Source organism: Bos mutus, chromosome 5 (genome assembly GCF_027580195.1).
Source record: "Bos mutus isolate GX-2022 chromosome 5, NWIPB_WYAK_1.1, whole genome shotgun sequence".
Classification (NCBI taxonomy): Eukaryota; Metazoa; Chordata; class Mammalia; order Artiodactyla; family Bovidae; genus Bos; species Bos mutus.
The window spans coordinates 63,498,870-63,518,353 of record NC_091621.1 but is presented as its reverse complement, the minus strand read 5'-3'; the positions used below and the strand labels follow the sequence as shown (position 1 = coordinate 63,518,353).

At 38.7% G+C, this 19,484-nt stretch overlaps 1 protein-coding gene across 1 annotated transcript in view; it reads left to right on the top strand.

Annotated features, from left to right (window-relative positions):
- Nucleotides 1–19,484, top strand: part of SYT1 (synaptotagmin 1) — a 624,258-nt gene that overhangs the window by 508,756 nt on the left and 96,018 nt on the right. Inside the window, exon 9 of the mRNA XM_070370974.1 lies at nucleotides 7,071–7,188. Within this exon, the coding sequence (XP_070227075.1) occupies nucleotides 7,071–7,188 (118 nt within the window). The remainder of the gene's footprint in view (nucleotides 1–7,070; nucleotides 7,189–19,484) is intronic.

The following is a 19,484-nucleotide window of genomic DNA, read 5'->3' as shown; positions in this document are numbered from 1 at the left end:
ACATAGTCTTATTCAGCTAAACAATTCACTGTCCATTTGCACACTAGGTCAGATTCAGTCTTTTTAACCTGGGTACATCCACAGCAACATTTCACACTGTCACCATCTGGACCATTAAATGTAAATACTGATTTGGCAGATACCTCAGGAGTAGAAGAGGAGTTATGGGAATTAAATGAATTTGAAAGATACCACCACATAAAGGATATATTTAAAACCACCCTTATGTTATTAAAATTAAAAACCTGACATTGACCTTTCCTATAAATGAATGACATCTTAGTATTTTTACAAATGGAGAACATGCAAAGAGTCCAGATTCATTTTGAGACAGTGTTGGACTGCCATTTGTCTGTCACCTCTAAATAGATTCTCAACCTCAGAGAAAAACCTATTCAGAGGATTTATCACCAATTTAACACATAGAAAAATCTTAAGATTAATATAAATAGAATATGTCCTTTTAAAATGTCACAGCATTGAGCCAATTCAGGTACCTTTTTAAAACTCATTCAAAAGTACAATATTTCCAACAAGCATGTGAACTTAGCCTCATTTGCAAAGGTCATTAAAGTGAACACCTCTTCTTACACTTAAAATGATGGATGCTGCTATAAAAGCCATCAAATAAATATTCATTTTAATCAAGCTTTTTATTTACCCAATGGAGATGACCTCTGTTCTAGTATCTATAATGCTTTTCAAAAAGGAAAGATATTGATGTAGTTGTCTGTATTAAGTCCTTAATTCATGTCTACTCTATTCAGTGGGTGCTTTTAAAATTATCAGAATTATCAAGCTGCTCAGAACAAAGGTGCTTTCTGATTGTCAGCTCCATATTCTAAAAGAGCAGGTTAATTTCTCTGAATCTTACAGTTGGAACTGTCTAACACTAACTGGCAGTTCCACCTAGGGATCAAGGCAATTGACTAAATAAATTACACATAAAGCTGAGATTCCTAATAGTAATAAGGTCCCTTCACGAGCTAATCACATCAGCAAAAGCACTCATCTGTTGGCTGCAACTCTATGGGGTCTTGAATCTATTGTATAAAAACTGTACTTTCAGAAATGTTTTCATTTCCAGTTTTATGAAAGGACTAACAGAGCCATGTCTACAGCACTAGCAACAAAAACGGACTTCCAAATATATTCACTGGTGGACTCCTTGGTTAAACTAGAAACTCTGTTGCTATACTGAGTACTAGTGTCCAAGCTGTTTACAGAGTAGGATGGGTAAGGCTCTCCTTTCAATGCAATCAACCAACAGTTATTTCTAAGTCCCTATTATGTGCCTTATTAGGTAACACCCCTGTTCTTCTGGAGTTTAGGGTGAGGGAAACTCACACACATGAATAAGAAAAAATATCATCTCTAGGCACCATACTACTGGCTAAGGGCTATAAAGCATTACTAGCAGGAATTCTTGTGTGCTATGGAGATGCTGAATTAAAGATATGGAACTTGGACTAAGGGCTTCATACTTAGGGGTAATTTGATTAGTCATAAGGGACTAAAGTCATTGCAGATGAATTCCCTAACTAAGCAAAAATCTGCTGAGGGGAAAGAAGAGAGCTCATCAAGACAGTCATTGCTGTGGTGACTCCTCCACTCACACCGTGTTGTACCATCCTCATAATGAAGACACTGATTTCACTGGCCAAGAGTGTTGATGGCTAACAGCTCATAGCAACTGAGTTCCTCTTCCTCAGCATCTCCATCACAGCTGAGGAGACCCCTGGTCCAAGATGTAGAGAAAAACTGGTAGATTTAGGAGCATAAAATCTCATCCCTCTTCAGAATTCAGATCAATTCTGAAGAGTTGTCATAGCTCTAAAACTTCCCATAGGATCAGCTGAGGCCTCTGATATGACTAAACCACAGCCCCACTTCGCCCAAACCATTCTGCTGTCTACACTCTCTCACAGGTATTGATTCAAAAGACACATCCCGGTCAACCTCCCACATGCAAATCTGAGTTTGCTTCCCTGGAGACCCCAACCTGTGGATACTGAGGACACTGACTATAGCTGATTGCAGGGAATCTGCACGTATTCCATCAACAGGCCTATGCAGCTCTACTCTGTCTGCTGGCACTTGTGGGTCTCCTATTCTGGTAGGGAAAACCTCAACCGAATAGGCCTTCTGGTGATATGTGCCAGGATAGGAAAGAAGCAGGGCAAGGGGGAGGTGGTGTGAGTGCTGAGGAGTGGGCAGGACTTCTTCAATAGCACGGCCATATAAAAGCTCTCTAAAGAGGTGTTACGTTAAGCAGAAAGCTGAGTAAACTAATGGAGCAATCCATGATGATATCTAGGGGAGGAAGACTGCAGGCAGAAGGAAGAGCACAGCAAAGGCTCTGAGTCCATGTGTGCCTAACAGGTTTGGAGGAGAGAAGGTAAAGTTGGGAGAACGGTGGTAGGAGATGGAGGGGTCAGATCATATAAAGCCTCTGGCAGCCCACTCCAGTGCTCTTGCTTGGAAAATCCCATGGACGGAGGAGCCTGTTAGGCTGCAGTCCATGGGGTTGCTAAGAGTCGGACACCACTGAGCGACTTCACTTTCACTTTTCACTTTCATGCATTGGAGAAGGAAATGGCAGTCCACTCCAGTGTTCTTGCCTGGAGAATCCCAGGGACGGGGGAACCTGGTGGGCTGCCATCTATGGGGTCGCACAGAGTCGGACATGACTGAAGTGACTTAGCATAGCATAGCACAAGAAATCCAGATTATTTTAAGTGAAATGGGAATACATGGAAGGGCTTTGAGAAGGATCGTCTCATGAGCAGGTTCCAATTTAAAATGATCAGTCTGCCTTTTTATGTGAAGAAGAGTCAAGGAAAGAGCAAGAGTTGAAACAGAGTCGCTGTCAGGAGGCTTTTATAGAAGCCTAGATCCAGAATTATGATGATTTAGACTGAAGGTTACCAATAGTCATGGTTTGCCTGGGACCAAGGTTTCCCAGGATATAGAACTTATGAGGCTAAAACTAGTCAAGTCTTGAGGAAACCAGGATGGTTGGTCACCCTTCTTGGACAAAAATGATGACCCTATAAATGGAAAGTATATGTCAAATTCAAAATATATTCTGAAAGTTAAGTAGGTAGTGAAGTCGAAGGAAAACATTTGGATAGTTGGGGCCAAGTATAGAGCTTCTGGAAGGACAGGAAGATGGGTTTGGGCCTTTCAAAGATAAGCTTGTCATTAGTATGTGATTGACATTGGACTTTGGAGAGATTATGGCAATGTTTGGTCCGTTTCAGAAGAGATGACAGAAGTATTTAAGGCATGATCTCACACAGTGGAGATGGCGGTGGTGAGACGGAGGTAGAGGCGATAGAGGTGCTGTTGGAGGCCATGGTGTGGGATGACGGTAGTGATGGTAGAGATGCAAGTCATACTGGAAGTGGAAGTGGTGAGGGCAGGAGTCATGCAGAGGACTGCGGTAGAAAAAAGTGTAAGACAAAATATACTTGAAGATACATTTACCAAAATCAAGCAATGTCAGGTTGAGTGACTGGAAGACAGCAAAATGGAAGGTGGCCAAGGGAAACAGATTAGCTGGTGACCCTGACAGAAAGGGGCATTAGGAAGGAAAACAGCTGAGGGGAAGGTTTGCTGATGAACATCCATTTAGTAAGATGACCTTAAAGCGAAAAGAGAATATCCTAGTGGGTGGTCAGTTAGCAGTATTAGTTTACATTCTTCCAGATGGCAGTCTGATAGTAAAGAAAGCTCGGGATTGAGTCCAAAGCCTTTGTTCCATGCTGACACATCAAGTAATCTAATGTAAACTGAGCTTAAAATATTTAGCATTGAAAAGCAACTTCAACTGGTTAACATAAAATGCTTGCTTAATTTGACATTTGAGCAAATGAAATCTTACCTGTTGAAGTTCCTAAGTGAATGAATTAAATGTATGTCTGTAAAAGGTGCTAAAATAAGTACTTTTCCTTAATTCCCTGTCTCGCAAAACATCCATTTTGAAATGTTATCTTTCAGTCACTCATTCTTCCCCCATCCCATAGCTGTAAAATTACAGGTAACTTCACATAGTTCTTCTACTTGAGGTATGCTTTTTAAAATTGCAACTGCTTCCTTCTGAAACTGTGTAAAATCTTAAAGATTCCGTATATGTCTTAAGACTGAAGAATAAAAATATACTAGAAGTTACAACAACTCTCTGTTTAGAACGACTGAGATGCCTGCAAACTGCAGAATTAGATTTGGGGCCATGAAGAGAGGTATCATTTGAGAGAGAACAGTCATGTCAAAATGCCTTGTTAGAATGATTAGAGTAACCCAGTTCTCCAACAGAGTCCACCAGGGAGGCTATTGTGGTGAATAGACAGAATCCTGCAAAAAACAACCCTCCTAACAAGCATTTCTGAACAGCAATTTTGTTCGTTTACATTTCTCTTGTCTCCTAAGGTTCAGACGAATTTGTCCATCCTTTGTATTAATTTCTGTGCTGTTGAGGCCCATTCTGTATTTTCAGAGGCTATGAAAAGTAATTTATTCTACTAGATTCTCCTGATGTGTAAATTAATTCCTAGGGGTGAGTAGGCACTTCAGGTGAATTTAGCACATTATATGTAACTCTCTATTATCTACACTAATGAAAGGGAGGCATTACCTAGAAAATTCAAAACAGGAGAATGATCTCAAATTTCCATGTATTTCCTTTCTGAAAATTTGTGGAAAGTGATAATTTAGGGAATGATGTTGTCTTCAAAGAATTTATAGTTATGTGGGAAAATTAAGGCTTGCACAGGTAAGACCAAATTAAAATCCTCAGTAACATAAGAGATACATAGGTAAGACATTGTGTAAACTCAAGGAATGAAAGAACCATGGCTCTACACACTCAGTGATACTTTCAAAAGCATTGCGTCAGCACCATTTCTGTTTTTCTCTCTCCTTTTCTCTTTCTCTCTCTCACACACACACACTGAAAATATTACTTCTCCCCTAAAGATAAATCATAGAACAGGTAGATACCCTTTTCTTTTTGAAAGATGGATTTAATGAATACCCAAAAACAGGAATTGCATTTTCTTAAATTATTGAATTACATCTAGGCTATTATTTCCACAGTGGAGATTCTGGCTACTTTAGCTAACTTAACATATGTCAAATTATATAGAAGGCCAAAAGCAGTCATATTAGGAATACAACAGGAGAAGACCTGAGGATATGGCCTTCTATACCTCATTCCTATGTTAGAAACCTATCTGCAGAGGTCAGACACAACAGTTACATTACCTTCTTTGGAATTACTGGGGGGCAGGGGGGTTGGGGGAGAGGTGGGGACTGGGGAAAGACACAAAAAATTAAACCTGGATTTGCCATCAGTTCAGTTCAGTCACTCAGTTATGCCTGATTCTTTGCGACCCCATGGACTGCAGCATGCCAGGCCTCCCTGTCCATCACCAACTCCCAGAGCTTGCTCAAACTCATATCCTTCAAGTCTGTGATGCCATCCAACCATCTCATCCTCTGTTGTCCCCTTCTCCTCCGGCCCTCAATCTTTCCCAGCATCAGGGTCTTTTCAAATGAGTCAACTCTTCGCATCAGGTGGCCAAAGTATTGGAGTTTCAGCTTCAGCATCAGTCCTTCCAATGAACACCCAGGACTGGTCTCCTTTAGGATGGACTGGTTGGATCTTCTTGCAGTCCAAGGGACTCTCAAGGGTCTTCTCCAACACCACAGTTCAAAACCATCAATTCTTCTGCGCTCAGCTTTCTTCATAGTCCAACTCTCACATCCATACATGACCACTGGAAAAACCATAGCCTTGACTAGACGGACCTTTGTTGACAAAGTGATATCTCTGCTTTTTAATATGCTATCTAGGTTGGTCATAGCTTTTCTTCCAAAGAGCAAACATCTTTAAATTTCATGGCTGCAGTCACTATCTGCAGTGATTTTGGAGCCCCAAAAATAAAGTTTGTCACTGTTTCCATTGTTTCCCCATTTGCCATGAAGTGATGGGACCAGATGCCATGATCTTAGTTTTCTGAAAGCTGAGTTTTGAGACAACTTTTTCATGCTCCTCTTTCACTTTCATCAAAAGGCTCTTTACATATCCTTAACCCCATACATCAGGGAGCATTCTAGTGCCTCCAGCATCTGCGAATACAACAGAGTCTACACCCTTGCCCCTCTCTCATGCTTATAAATATGAATGAAAAAAATCTTGCTTGTGTTCAATACAGTCCTTAGTTATCCTAAAGAGTAAGACATTTAAGACAGTTGAACCTATAGATGTCTTCTGAAAAAGGTAAAAGTTCTACATAGCATCATCACTTCAAGCTCTCCATCAGTTGTTCCGAAATGCTCAAATACAGGATTGGTGAATGTTCTTGGAACTGAAATATGGTACCAAATGAAATAACTTGAGGGCATGTGAGAAATTTTGTATTGCTACATATTTCACTTTTTAAACCATCGCTTAGATTTTTATAAATTTTAGGATAAGGAAAAAGAAATTTAGACCTCAATGAGTACAACTAAAAGTGCCAAATCTTATACTTTGTTGCATTTCTGCTATGAGGAATTTATAATTTCTCATCAATAAACAGAGTTTAGAAACACAAAAGCAAGTCCATTTCCTCCAAAAGTCTAGATATTACACATAATCCTATTTGAAATGTAAAAAGAGAAAAAAAGGAGGTAGGTTGATCCTACGGGGGGGTTGGTGGGGGGAACTGCTAGTCTCTTTTAAAAGCTATTTAATCAAGTTATGAATATTTGCCAAGAGTTCTACAGTACATTCAGAATGTAATCTCTAAAAAAGTCATCTTGATCTCATCTCCTGAGCCATTGAATTATGGATGTATTTTGATGAATGTTAAAGCATAAATGAGCTATTTAAAAACTGAAAGATACAATCACTCTTGATGATACCTTAGTGAATAGAAGACCACTGAGTAAATGCCAGTGAATGTAAGAGTTTTCTAATTCTAATTGTGACAATCCTCCTTCCTGAGGTGTTTACAATGTATATATACAAACTGCATTCACCTTTATTTAAAAGAATATTTATACTTTCTTATTGGTTTTCATAGCAAGAGAAATTGGGTGATATCTGCTTCTCCCTTCGCTATGTACCTACTGCTGGCAAGCTGACTGTTGTCATTCTGGAGGCAAAGAACCTGAAGAAGATGGATGTGGGTGGCTTGTCTGGTAAGTCTGTGATGTTTATTGTGGGGTTTTTTAATGCAATTTCATCGTGGACACCAAATGCATAGCACACATGCCACGATGTCCCCCTCCTTCATTGGTGACTGTTCTCTTTTCCCTTGGAGCCTGAAAGCACTCTCAGAGTTCATGCCAACACAGAAGTTGCTCTCAATTTATTGGAATTGGCAGAGAAGATGAAGCCTATTTTCCTGCTTCATAACCCAAATATCAATTATCCTATAGCACTGAAAGCTAAAAATGTTTGCTTATCTTTTGAAAGGTGACATCCATGACCAATTATAATTTCATTCACTTTTTTTGTTTTTGATATTTGGTCAAGATTCATTTATGATGTGAAAAATAGTTTTTTTATCTGAGATGTATCAGGTATTATTTAAGTGTTTATATTTACATAAGCAAAGACAAATATTAGATACATTTATCAAATATAGTCTAATGTAGCTTTTAATAATACTATTTTATTAAACATTCAGTATTTCAAATATATGTGAACAGTAAAATCTGAGGGTAAACTCTCATGGTAATATATTTATTCTCTACAGCTTATGTTGGTAATGGAGAGACTTTGAGATTTAAAATACTGTACAACCCAATTTTAGTTTTCAAAGAAGTAAACTCTTGCTCAAAAGAAAAGTAGACTCAAGGATTTATCATTTCCATAGCTGAACACCATTGATTTTATTTTCTTCTCTGTAATTAAATCAATTATATATTTTCTAATAACTTAAAATGTGGAGGAATTTTCTTGATATGGCACAGGGTCATCGAAGACAAACTATGGTTGTCACTGTTTGTGGCTATGGAATTAGAACCAACATTACTCGTTATCCAGCGCTTTCTCTAATAAAACTATCGCAAACTTCAAAAGGTCACTCTCATGGAGCATGGTGATTTTATATTCTAAAGCATAACAGCTAAAATATGCTAAAGTGAAGGTTCCGTGTACTGAACCACTAATTTGTCAGCCAAATACTCCTGGTGCCTAAATTTACTTCTCTTTATAAATAAGTCACCCAGGAAATCTGCACTACTTCTTGCATGTCACTGGGACCCCATTTAAAAACTTACTACTTTAAATTTTCTTTGTTCACACCATTAGGTAATGAGCAGTTTCTTTTAAAAATGTAGAGTATTTATTGTGCCAAAGGTGCAAAATATATGCAGACACATATGTGTGTGTCTATACACATCCACCTTGTCCTGGTTCTGTCCAGTAAAAAGGCCTATAAACAGTAGCCATAGGCATCCCTAGAACCAGAGATGGTTTGAAATGCAATTTCTCACTAGAAGAACATGGAGTTTATTTGCTCTGTGGTAGATCCTAGGTGTGGCACAGAAGGCATTCAAGACAAGCCTAGAACATCTCATCATACAGAAAGCAAGGAAGCCTCATGTCAATAGGCTTAGGAGTCACCTTGCAGTGACTTCCACTAGCCAAAGATGTGATCATTTGAGCATCAGTAACGGAATAAATACAGTATATCTGAACCTGAAAACAGAAGAGGATACTCTTGTTTTGAATTTATGTGCAAACTTTGAGGCACAAGAATATTTCACTCCCAGAGTTCTACTTAGTATCCTAACATCTGACTTCAGACACCTCTGACCTCTCCACTTCCTTTGGTTCAATAGCCAAGTATCATTGTGTAGTTTGTCTGTATCTACTCTCACACGTTTCTGTTCAGACTCCTGTGCCAACCGCCTCCTCACTCACCTGCATCTCATGCTCCCCTGAACTTCCTCCCAATTCACCTTTCACCCTTCAGAGTTCCAGAAACAGCTCTACCATGAAGCCAAGAAAACTTTAGGGTCCCTTATTTGTTGTCTCCTTCTAAGGTCCTAGAAATGAGTTTGCATGGCCATAGATACTGATGTAGGTAGATGTTACATATTTGTTAATCACAGCTTGTGCCTCTTGACACTCTGACTTCTATATTCCATCTCGCTTGTTATCTAGCAGCATCAGAGATGCTACAGGCACTTTTGAGGTTTAGCTAAGGAAAGTTGTGTCTAGCCGGACATATCTGTGTGGCTTGCAGTCATACCCATGCGTAGCTGGGTTATTGCCGGGTGTCAAGTGAAGGAAGGGACCCTGGCGTGACTCGTACCACCCACAGTACTAATTCAACATTGTGACATGAAAAGGGCAAGGCCAGAGGTCATATCTGACTCAGTCTTCCTAACTTGATAAAAAAGAAGAAATATATTCTTCTTTCAAATGTTGAACTACACTTTGCCGAAAACAGTTAACTGAAACCAAAGTGGGCTTTTTGGCCAGGGTTTACAATTATATTAGCTTCACCACCCACTCATCCCAGTTCCATCCCTAAATTTGAATTACCTGAAATGATTTTGTTGAACTGTTAAATATTAAATTAAGGGTATTTAAAGTCTAAATACCCTTAAAGAGTCCTAATCATATGGGCTTCCTGCTGTCTGTAAAATTATCACAGGCACATAGGTCTGCGTAATAGATACGTCCAGCCTATGCCCCGCCATATTTTTGTATTTTAACCAAGTTGACCAGCACACTGGACAGGCTATGTGATTTGCTGCCTCCACTCTTTGCTTAAGTCATGCCTTTCACCTGGAATTCTCTTCCATCCACCAGGGTCTAGCTAAATCCTAACCATTCTTCAGGCCCAGCTTAAGTCTTATTTCCTCCATCCATTGAACAGTTGCTTCCCTACTTTATATTATGCATTGTTCTGAAACTGGGTTTACATCAGTGGCCAAAATAACCCAAGGGCCCTGCCCTTAGGCACCTTATGTTGTAATGTGGGGAAACAAACAGGAAGCCAATAAATACGAAAGGCATGTGGTACACCAAGAGATGATAAGTTCTATGAAGAAAGCAAAGCAGAGGTGTAGGATGCCAGATGCTGGGGAGGGTTTTAAAGGGGGTGGTCAGAGAAAGTCCCCTGAGTAGCTGACCTTTTGGCAATGACCTGGGAGAGGTGGGGAAGTGAGCCCGAGGGGTGCCTGGGAGAGAGAGCAATTTAGCTGGATGGATTCCAAGAATCCTAAGGAATAAATCTTTCTCTTTCTTAAATGCCAGTACTTTGTTTACTTCCTTCAAACTTCACACTTCTCTCACTAGACTGTGATCTGTATTTATATATCCCACCATGCCTGCACTGACGGTAGCACCAAGCTGAGCTGCTGGATGAATAATGAATTATTTAGAAAGGAGTTATGGCCTGAAAAAACAAGTCCTGCATTTCAAATTTGTTTAACCTACTTACCATTAAAATAACTTTAAGTACTTGGATGGTCTGTCTCAAAGTTAGTTGACCTACCGAGGAGACCAAAATTACATAATGAGGTCATTTCAGGTAATGTGAATGCCAAAACACATTTGTTGGAAATGGCTAGTAAATTGGGACCAAAATGGGGTTATTGCCAGTGTTTAAATCCCAGTCTCCCACTGTTAGCAATTTGACATTGGACAAGTTCTTTAGCTTCCTAAGCCTCAGTTGCATTATCTGTAAAGTTGGAATACTAAGAGAATCTTGTTTATCAGGTTATTCTGAGAAATAAATGAAAGCACAATAAAGTGCTCACTAAATATTACTGTAATTGTTTCTATTAAGAATGTTATAAAATCTTGGGCTAAATATGCAAAATGTGAAAGCAACCAGTGGACAGTTAGATCAATGGCTTGAGTCATAGGAGAAAAAATGTTTGATGGGATAATTACATTTTATGAATACATCAACAGAAAATTGGATTATATATTTACTGAGCATGGCCCCACCCATCAGAAAAAGACCCATTTTCCCCCTCATTCAGTCTCTCCCATCAGGAAGCTTCCTTAATCCTCTTATCCTTCTCCATCAGAGGGCAGACAGACTGAAAACCACAGTCACAGAAAACTAACCAATCGGATCACATGGACCACAGCTTTGTCTAACTCAGTGAAACTATGGGCCATGCCATGTAGGGCCACCCAAGACAGACGGGTCATGGTGGAGAATTATGAAAAAACCTGGTCCACTGAAGAAGGGAATGGCAAACCACTTTAGTATTCTTGCCTTGAGAACCCCATGAACAGTATGAAAAGACAAAAAGATAGGACACTGAAAGATGAATGCCCCAGGTCAGCAGATGCCCAATATGCTACTGGATAACAGTGGAGAAATAACTCCAGAAAGAGTGAAGAGACAAAGACAAAGCAAAAACAACACTGAGTTGTGGATGTGACTAGTAATGGTAGTAAAGTCCAATGCTGTAAACATTGCATAGCAACATGAAATGTTAGGTCCATGAATCAAGGCAAATTGGAAGTGGTCAAACAGGAGATGGCAAGAGTGAGCGTCGACATTTAAGAATCAGTGAACTAAAATGGAATGGAATGGGTGAATTTAACTCAGATGACCATTATATCTACTTCTGTGGGCAAGAATCCCTTAGAAGAAATGGAGTAGCCATTATAGTCAACAGAAGAGTCCGAAATGCAGTACTTGGATGCAATCTCAAAAACAGAATGATCTCTGTTCATTTCCAAGGCAAACCATTCATAGCATAGTAATCCAAGTCTATGCCCCGAACAGTAATGCTGAAGAAGCTGAAGTTGAAGGGTTCTAAGAAGACCTACAAGATCTTCTAGAACTAACACCCAAAGAAGATGTCCTTTTCATTATAGGGGACTGGAATGCAAAAGTAGGAAGTCAAGAGATACCTAGAGTAACAGGCATATTTGGCCTTGGGGTACAGAATGAAGCAGGGCAAAGGCTAATAGAGTTTTGCCAAGAGAACACACTGATTATAGCAAACAACCTCTTCCAACAACACAAGACAAGACTGTATACATGGACATCACTAGATGGTCAATACTGAAATTAGACTGATTATATTCTTTGCAGCCAAAGATGGAAAAACTCTGTACAGTCAGCCAAAACAAGACTCAGAGCTGACTGTGGCTCAGATCATGAACTCTTTATTGCCAAATTCAGACTGAAATTGAAGAAAGTAGAGGAAACAACCAGACCATTCAGGCATGACCTAAATCAAATCCTATACAATTAAACAGTGAAAGTGACAAATAGATTCAAGGGATTAGATGATAGACAGAGTTCCTGATGAACTATGGACAGAGGTTCATGACATAGTACAGGAGACAAGGATCAAGACCATCCCCAAGGAAAAGAAATGCAAAAAAGCAAAATGGCTGTCTGAGGAGGCCTTACAGATAGCTGTGAAAAGAAGGGAAGTGAAGGCAAAGGAGAAAATGAAAGATACACCCATTTGAATGCAGAGTTCCAAAGAATAGCAAGGAGAGATAAGAAAGCCTTCCTCAGAAATCAGTGCAAAGAAATACAGGAAAATAATAGAATGGGAAAGCCTAGAGATCTCTTCGAGGAAACGAGAGCTAGCAAAGGAACATTTCATACAAAGATGGGCTCAATAAAGGACAGAAATGGTATGAACCTAACAGAAGCAGAAGATATTAAGAAGAGGTGGCAAGAATACACAAAAGAACTACCAAAAAATCTTCACAACCCAGATAATCACGATAGTGTGATCACTCACCTAGAGCCAGACATCCTGGAATGTGAAGTCAAGTGGGCCTTAGGAAGCATCACTACAAACAAAGCTTGTGGAGGTGATAGAATTCCAGTTGACCTACTTCAAATCCTAAAAGATGATGCTGTGAAAGTGCTGCACTCAATATGCCAGCAAATTAGGAAATCTCAGCAGTGGCCACAGGACTGGAAAAGGTCAGTTTTCATTCCAATCCCAAAGAAAGGCAACACCAAAGAATGCTCAAACTACCACACAATTGCACTCATCTCACACACTAGCAAAGTAATGCTCAAAATTCTGCAAGCCAGGCTTCAATAGTACATGAACCATGAATTTCCAGATGTCCAAGCTGGTTTTAGAAAAGGCAGAGGAACCAGAGATCAAATTGCCAACATCTGTTGGATCATCAAAAAAGCAAGAGAGTTTTAGAAAAATATCTACTTCTGCTTTATTAACAATGCCAAAGCCTTTGTCTGTGTGGATCACCACAAACTCGGAAAATTCTTCCAAAGATGGGGATATCAGACCACCTGATCTGCCTCTTGAGAAATCTGTATGCAGGTCAGGAAGCAACAGTTAGAACTGGATATGGAACAACAGACTGGTTCCAAATCAGGAAAGGAGTACGTCAAGGCTGTATACTGTCACCCTGCTTATTTAACTTATATGCAGGGTACATCATGAGAAATGCTGGACTGGATGAAGCACAAACTGGAATCAAGATTGCTGGGAGAAAAACAATGAATTTCACATTTTTCTCAAGTGCACACAGAACCTTCTCCAGAATAGATCACATCCTAGGCCATAAATCTAGCCTTGATAAATTCAAAAACACTGAAATCATTCCAAGCTGATCATTCCAATTCATTCCTTTCTGATCACAATGCAGTAAGATTAGATGTCAACTACAGGAAAAAAACTATTAAAAATTCCAACATATGGAGGCTAAACAACACGCTTCTGAATAACCAACAAATCACAGAAGAATTCAAAAAAGAAATAAAAATCTTCATAGAAACAAATGAAAATGAAAACACAACAACCCAACACCTTTGGGACTCAGTAAAAGCAGTGCTAAGGAGAAGGTTCATGGCAATACAAGATTCCTCAAAAAACAAGAAAAAAGTCAAGTAAATAACCTAACTCTACACCTAAAGCATCTAGAAAAGGAAGAAATAAAGAACCCCAAGGTTAGTAGAAGGAAAGAAATCAAAAAATTGGGGCAGAAATAAATGCAAAAGAAACAAAAGAGACCATAGAAAAAATCAACAAAGCTAAAAGCTGGTTCTTTGAGAAGGTAAATAAAATAGAAAAACCATTAGTCAGACTCATCAAGAAACAAAGGGAGAAGAATCAACAAAATTAGTAATGAAAATGGAGAAATCACAACAGACAACAAGAAATACAAAGGATCATAAGAGAATACTATCAACAACTATATGCCAATAAAATGGACAACTTGGAAGAAATGGACGAATTCTTAGAAAAGTATAACCTTCAAAAACTGAACCAGGAAGGAATGGAAAATCTTAACAAACCAATCACAAGCACAGAAATCGAAACTGTAATCAGAAATCTTCCAACAAATAAAAGCCCAGGACCAGATGGCTTCACAGCTGAATTCTACCAAAAATTTAGAGAAGAGCTAACATCTATCCTACTCAAATCTTCCAGAAAATTGCAGAGGAAGGTAAACTTCCAAACTCATTCTATGAGGCCACCATCACCCTAATACCAAAACCTGACAAAGATGCCACAGAAAAAAGAAAACTACAGGCCAATATCACTGATGAATATAGATGTAAAAATCCTTAACAAAATTCTAGCAAACAGAATCCAACAACATATTAAAAAGATCATACATCATGACCAAGTGGGCTTTAGCCCAGTGATGCAAGGATTCTTCAATATTTGCAAATCAATCAATGTGATACACCACATTACAAATTGAAAGATAAAAACCATATGATTATCTCAATAGATGCAGAGAAAGCCTTTGACAAAATTCAACATCCATTTATGATAAAAAAAAAAAAACCTCCAGAAAGCAGGCATAGAAGGAACATACCTCAACATAATAAAAGCCATATATGATAAACTCACAGCAAACATCCTCAATGGTGAAAAACTGAAAACATTTCCCTGAAAGTCAGGAACAAGACAAGGATGCCCACTCTCACCACTACTGTTCAACATAGTTTTGGAAGTTTTAGCCACAGCAATCAGAGCAGAAAAAGAAATAAAAGGAATCCAGATTGGAAAAGAAGAAGTAAAACTCTCATTGCAGATGACATGATCCTCTATATAGAAAACCCTAAAGACTCCACCAGAAAATTACTAGGGCTAATCAATGAATACAGTAAAGTTGCAGGACATAAAATTAACACACAGAAATCCCTTGCATTCCTATATACTAACATTGAGAAAAGAGAAAGAGAAATTAAGGAAACAATTCCATTCACCATTGTGACGAAAAGAATAAAATACTTAAGAATAAATCTACCTACAGAAACAAAAGACCTATATATAGAAAACTATAAAACACTGATGAAAGAAATCAAAGACGACACAAATAGATGGAGAAATATACCATGTTCATGGATCAGAAGAATCAATATAGTGAAAATGAGTATACTATCCAAAGCAATCTATAGATTCAATGCAATTCCTATCAAGCTACCAACAGTATTTTTCACAGAACTAGAACAAATAATTTCACAATTTGTATGAAATTACAAAAAACCTCAAATAGCCAAAGCAATCTTGAGAAATAAGAATGGAACTGGAGGAATCAACCTGCCTGACTTCAATCTATACTACAAAGCAACAGTCATCGAGACAGTATGGTACTGGCACAAAGACAGAAATATTGATCAATGGAACAAAATAGAAAGCCCAGAGATAAATCCACACACCTATGGACACCTTATCTTTGACAAAGGAGGCAAGAATATACAATGGAGAAAAGACAATCTCTTTAACAAGTGGTGCTGGGAAAACTGGTCAATCATGTGTAAAAGAATAAAACTAGAACACTTTCTAACACCATACATAAAATAAACTCAAAATGGATTAAAGATCTAAATGTAAGACCAGAAACTACAAAAATCCTAGAGGAAAACATAGGCAAAACACTCTCTGACATAAATCATAACAGGATTCTCTATGACCCATCTCCCAGAGCAATGGAAATAAAAGCAAAAATAATCAAATGGGACCTAATTAAACTTAAAAGCTTTTGCACAATGAAGGAACTATAAGCAAGGTGAAAAGACAGCCTTCCAAATGGGAGAAAATAATAGCAAATGAAGCAACTGACAAAGAATTAATCTCAAAAATATACAAGCAACTCCTGCAGCTCAATTCCAGAAAAATAAATGACCCAATCAAAAAATGGGCCAAAGAACTAAATAGACATTTCTCCAAAGAAGACATACAAATGGCTACCAAACACATGAAAAGATGCTCAGCATAATTCATTATCACAGAAATGCTAATCAAAACCACAATGAGGTACCATCTCACACAGTCAGAATGGATGCTATCAAAAAGTCTACAAACAATAAATGCTGGAGAGGGTGTGGAGAAAAAGGAACCCTCTTACACTGTTGGTGGGAATGCAAACTAGTACAGCCACTATGGAGAACAGTGTGGAGAGTCCTTTAAAAAACTGGAAATAGAACTGCCTTATGACCCAGCAATCCCACTGCTGGGCATACACACCGAGGAAACCAGATTTGAAAGAGACATGTGTACCCCAATGTTCACCGCAGCACTGTTTATAATAGCCAGGACATGGAAGCAACCTAGATGTCCATCGGCAGATGAACAGATAAGAAAGCTGTGGTACATATACACAGTGCAATATTACTCAGCCATTAAAAAGAATGCATTTGAATCAGTTCTAATGAGGTAGATGAAACTGGAGCCTAGTATACAGAGTGAAGTCAGTCAGAAAGAAAAACACCAATACAGTATATTAACACATATATATAGAATTTAGAAAGATTACCAGTAACAATGACCCTATATGCGAGACAGCAAAAGAGACACAGATGTAAACAACAGATTGTTGGACTCTGTGGGAGAAGATGAGGGTGGGACAATTGGAGAGAATAGCATTGAAACATGTATATTATCATATGTGAAATAGATCACCAGTCCAGGTTTGATGCATGAGACAGGGTGCTCAGGGCTGGTACACTGGGATGACCCAGAGGGATGGGATGGAGAGGGAGGTGGGAGGGAGGGTCAGGATGGGGAACACATGTACACCCATGGCTGATTCACGTGAATGTATGGGAAAAACCACCACAATATTGTAAAGTAATTAGCCTCCAAATAAAGTAAAAAAAAAAAAAAAAAAAATAAGAAAAAAAAAGATTGCTGGGAGAAATATCAATAACCTCAGATATGCAGATGACACCACCCTTATGGCAGAAAGGGAAGAGGAACTGAAGAGCCTCCTATTGAAAGTGAAAGAGGAGAGTGAAAAATTTGGCTTAAAACTCAGCATTCAGAAAACTAAGATCATGGTATCTGGTCCCATCACCAGATGGGGAAACAATGGAAACAGTGACAGACTTTATTTTGCGAGGGCTCCAAAATCACTGCAGATGGTGACTGAAGCCATGAAATTAAAAGATGCTTGCTCCTTGGAAGAAAAGTTATGACCAACCTAGGCAGTTTATTAAAAACCAGAGACATTACTTTGCCAACAAAGGTCTGTCTAGTGAAAGCTATGGTTTTTCCAGTAGTCATGTATGGATGTGAGAGTTGGACTCTACAGAAAGCTGAGTGCCAAAGAACTGATGCTTTTGAACTGTGGTGTTGGGGAAGACTTTTGACAGTCCCTTGGACTGCAAGGAGATCCAACCAGTCCATCCTAAAGGAGATCAGTCCTGGGTGTTCATTGGAAGGACTAATGCTGAAGCTGAAACTCCATACTTTGACCACCTGATGTGAAGAACTGACTCATTGGAAAAGACTCTGATGCTGGGAAAGATTGAAGGCGGGAGGAGAAGGGGACAACAGAGGATTAGATGGTTGGATGGCATCACCGACTCGATAGACATGCGTTTGAGTAAACTCTGGGCGTTAGTGATGGACAGGGAGGCCTGGTGTGCTGTAGCCGATGAAGTTGCAAAGAGTAGGATATGACTGAGCAACTGAACTTAACTGAACAGAAATGGATACATTATTATTTAATTATCTGTACCCTTACTGTTTGTTGTTTCTGTTTGGGGCTTCATAAATAAGAATGCAATTACCATCTTTATACTTAAAGTTACTGATGTATAATTGACATATGATGATAAATGACATACAGTATATTTTTTAACAGTGATGGGATTGGCTGGTCAGTTCAAACAAAAAGATATCAGTAGACCCATGTTTACCAAGACCCAATATCAGATTAAGACTAGGTATGGAATTAAATATTGAAAAAATAAGAAATAGAAACAGTTTAAAAATAATTTCATACTTTCTTCAACATAGTCAGTGTTTGTCTCTTTTACTGTGTTAATTCAAAATGTATGGCTCAAAGATTCTGCTTCCATCATATGCCCAATATAGCTAGCAATGCAAATCCCAACTCCTACTTTACAGTCACAAATTTGATTGGCCCATTCACTTACCTACAGTAGAGGCTTGAACCTGGATGCTTCCTATTCCAACTCTCAAGTATTTGTAAGCAACAGCAAGAGTTTCTGAATCTAACTATTTGTATTGAAATATTAAGTCTTTCAGGCTGCAAGGCTGTTCTTCAGGAGCAACTAGTACAGTAGGAAATGAGTAGCTTTTGTGCCCTGTACTTGGGAGGGGGGAATAAATCAAGCCTTCTGTAGTAACCATATCTTAATATGCCTCTGCAGCCTTCACACATTTTCTTTTCGTGAAAATTGAGGTAGGAATATGAAGAGTGCCTTAGCCCGTTCAGGCTGCTCTAACAGAATACTGTAACATGAGTATCTCTTAAACAGGTATTTCTCACAGTTCTGGAGGCTGAGGCTTCTAGGATTAAGGTGTCCACAGGTTCTGTCTGATGAGAACCTCCTTCATGGTTCATACACAGATGTTTTCTCTGTCCTCACAGGTAGAAGGAGTGCATCTCTTTGGGGTCTCTTTTATAAGGCCACTAATCTCATCCATGAGGGCTTGACCCTCAAGACCTAATCAATTCACAAAGGTCCTGCCTCCAAATACCATCACACTGGGGATTCTGTTCCAATGTATGATTTTTAGGGGGATATTAATAGTCTATAGCAAAGAGGTCTAAGAAATTGAAAGCATCAGAAGAGTTGAGAATTCCTAAAGGTGTCAGGTCCTATTTCTGCATTTTTTTCCTGTCTAATTTTTATATTCAAATTTCTACCTGTGTAGATTCACAAGTCAGAAATAACTAGATACGTTGCTCCTAATCTTGGCCCTGGTTGTTATTATACAATTACTCTTCCCAGGTTTGCTTGTTTTGATTGTGTGTGTGTGTGTGTGTGTGTGTTTTTTCTAGCCATCCCCAAAAGAGAATTCCAAGTACAGCTCTAATGAGGAATATCAAAACTCTTAAATTCAGTTTGAGCTTTATATCACAAGATAAACAAAATTTTGAAAGTTTTCCACTGAGTACCTGTTTCAAGAAGGAAAGACAAAGCTTCTGAATCAGCAAGATGGAAGTGATAAGTTTTTAAGTCTACTATTTTAGAGAGAAGTTCTACTTTTTAACTTGAATCTGAAAATTGTGTTTGAGTATT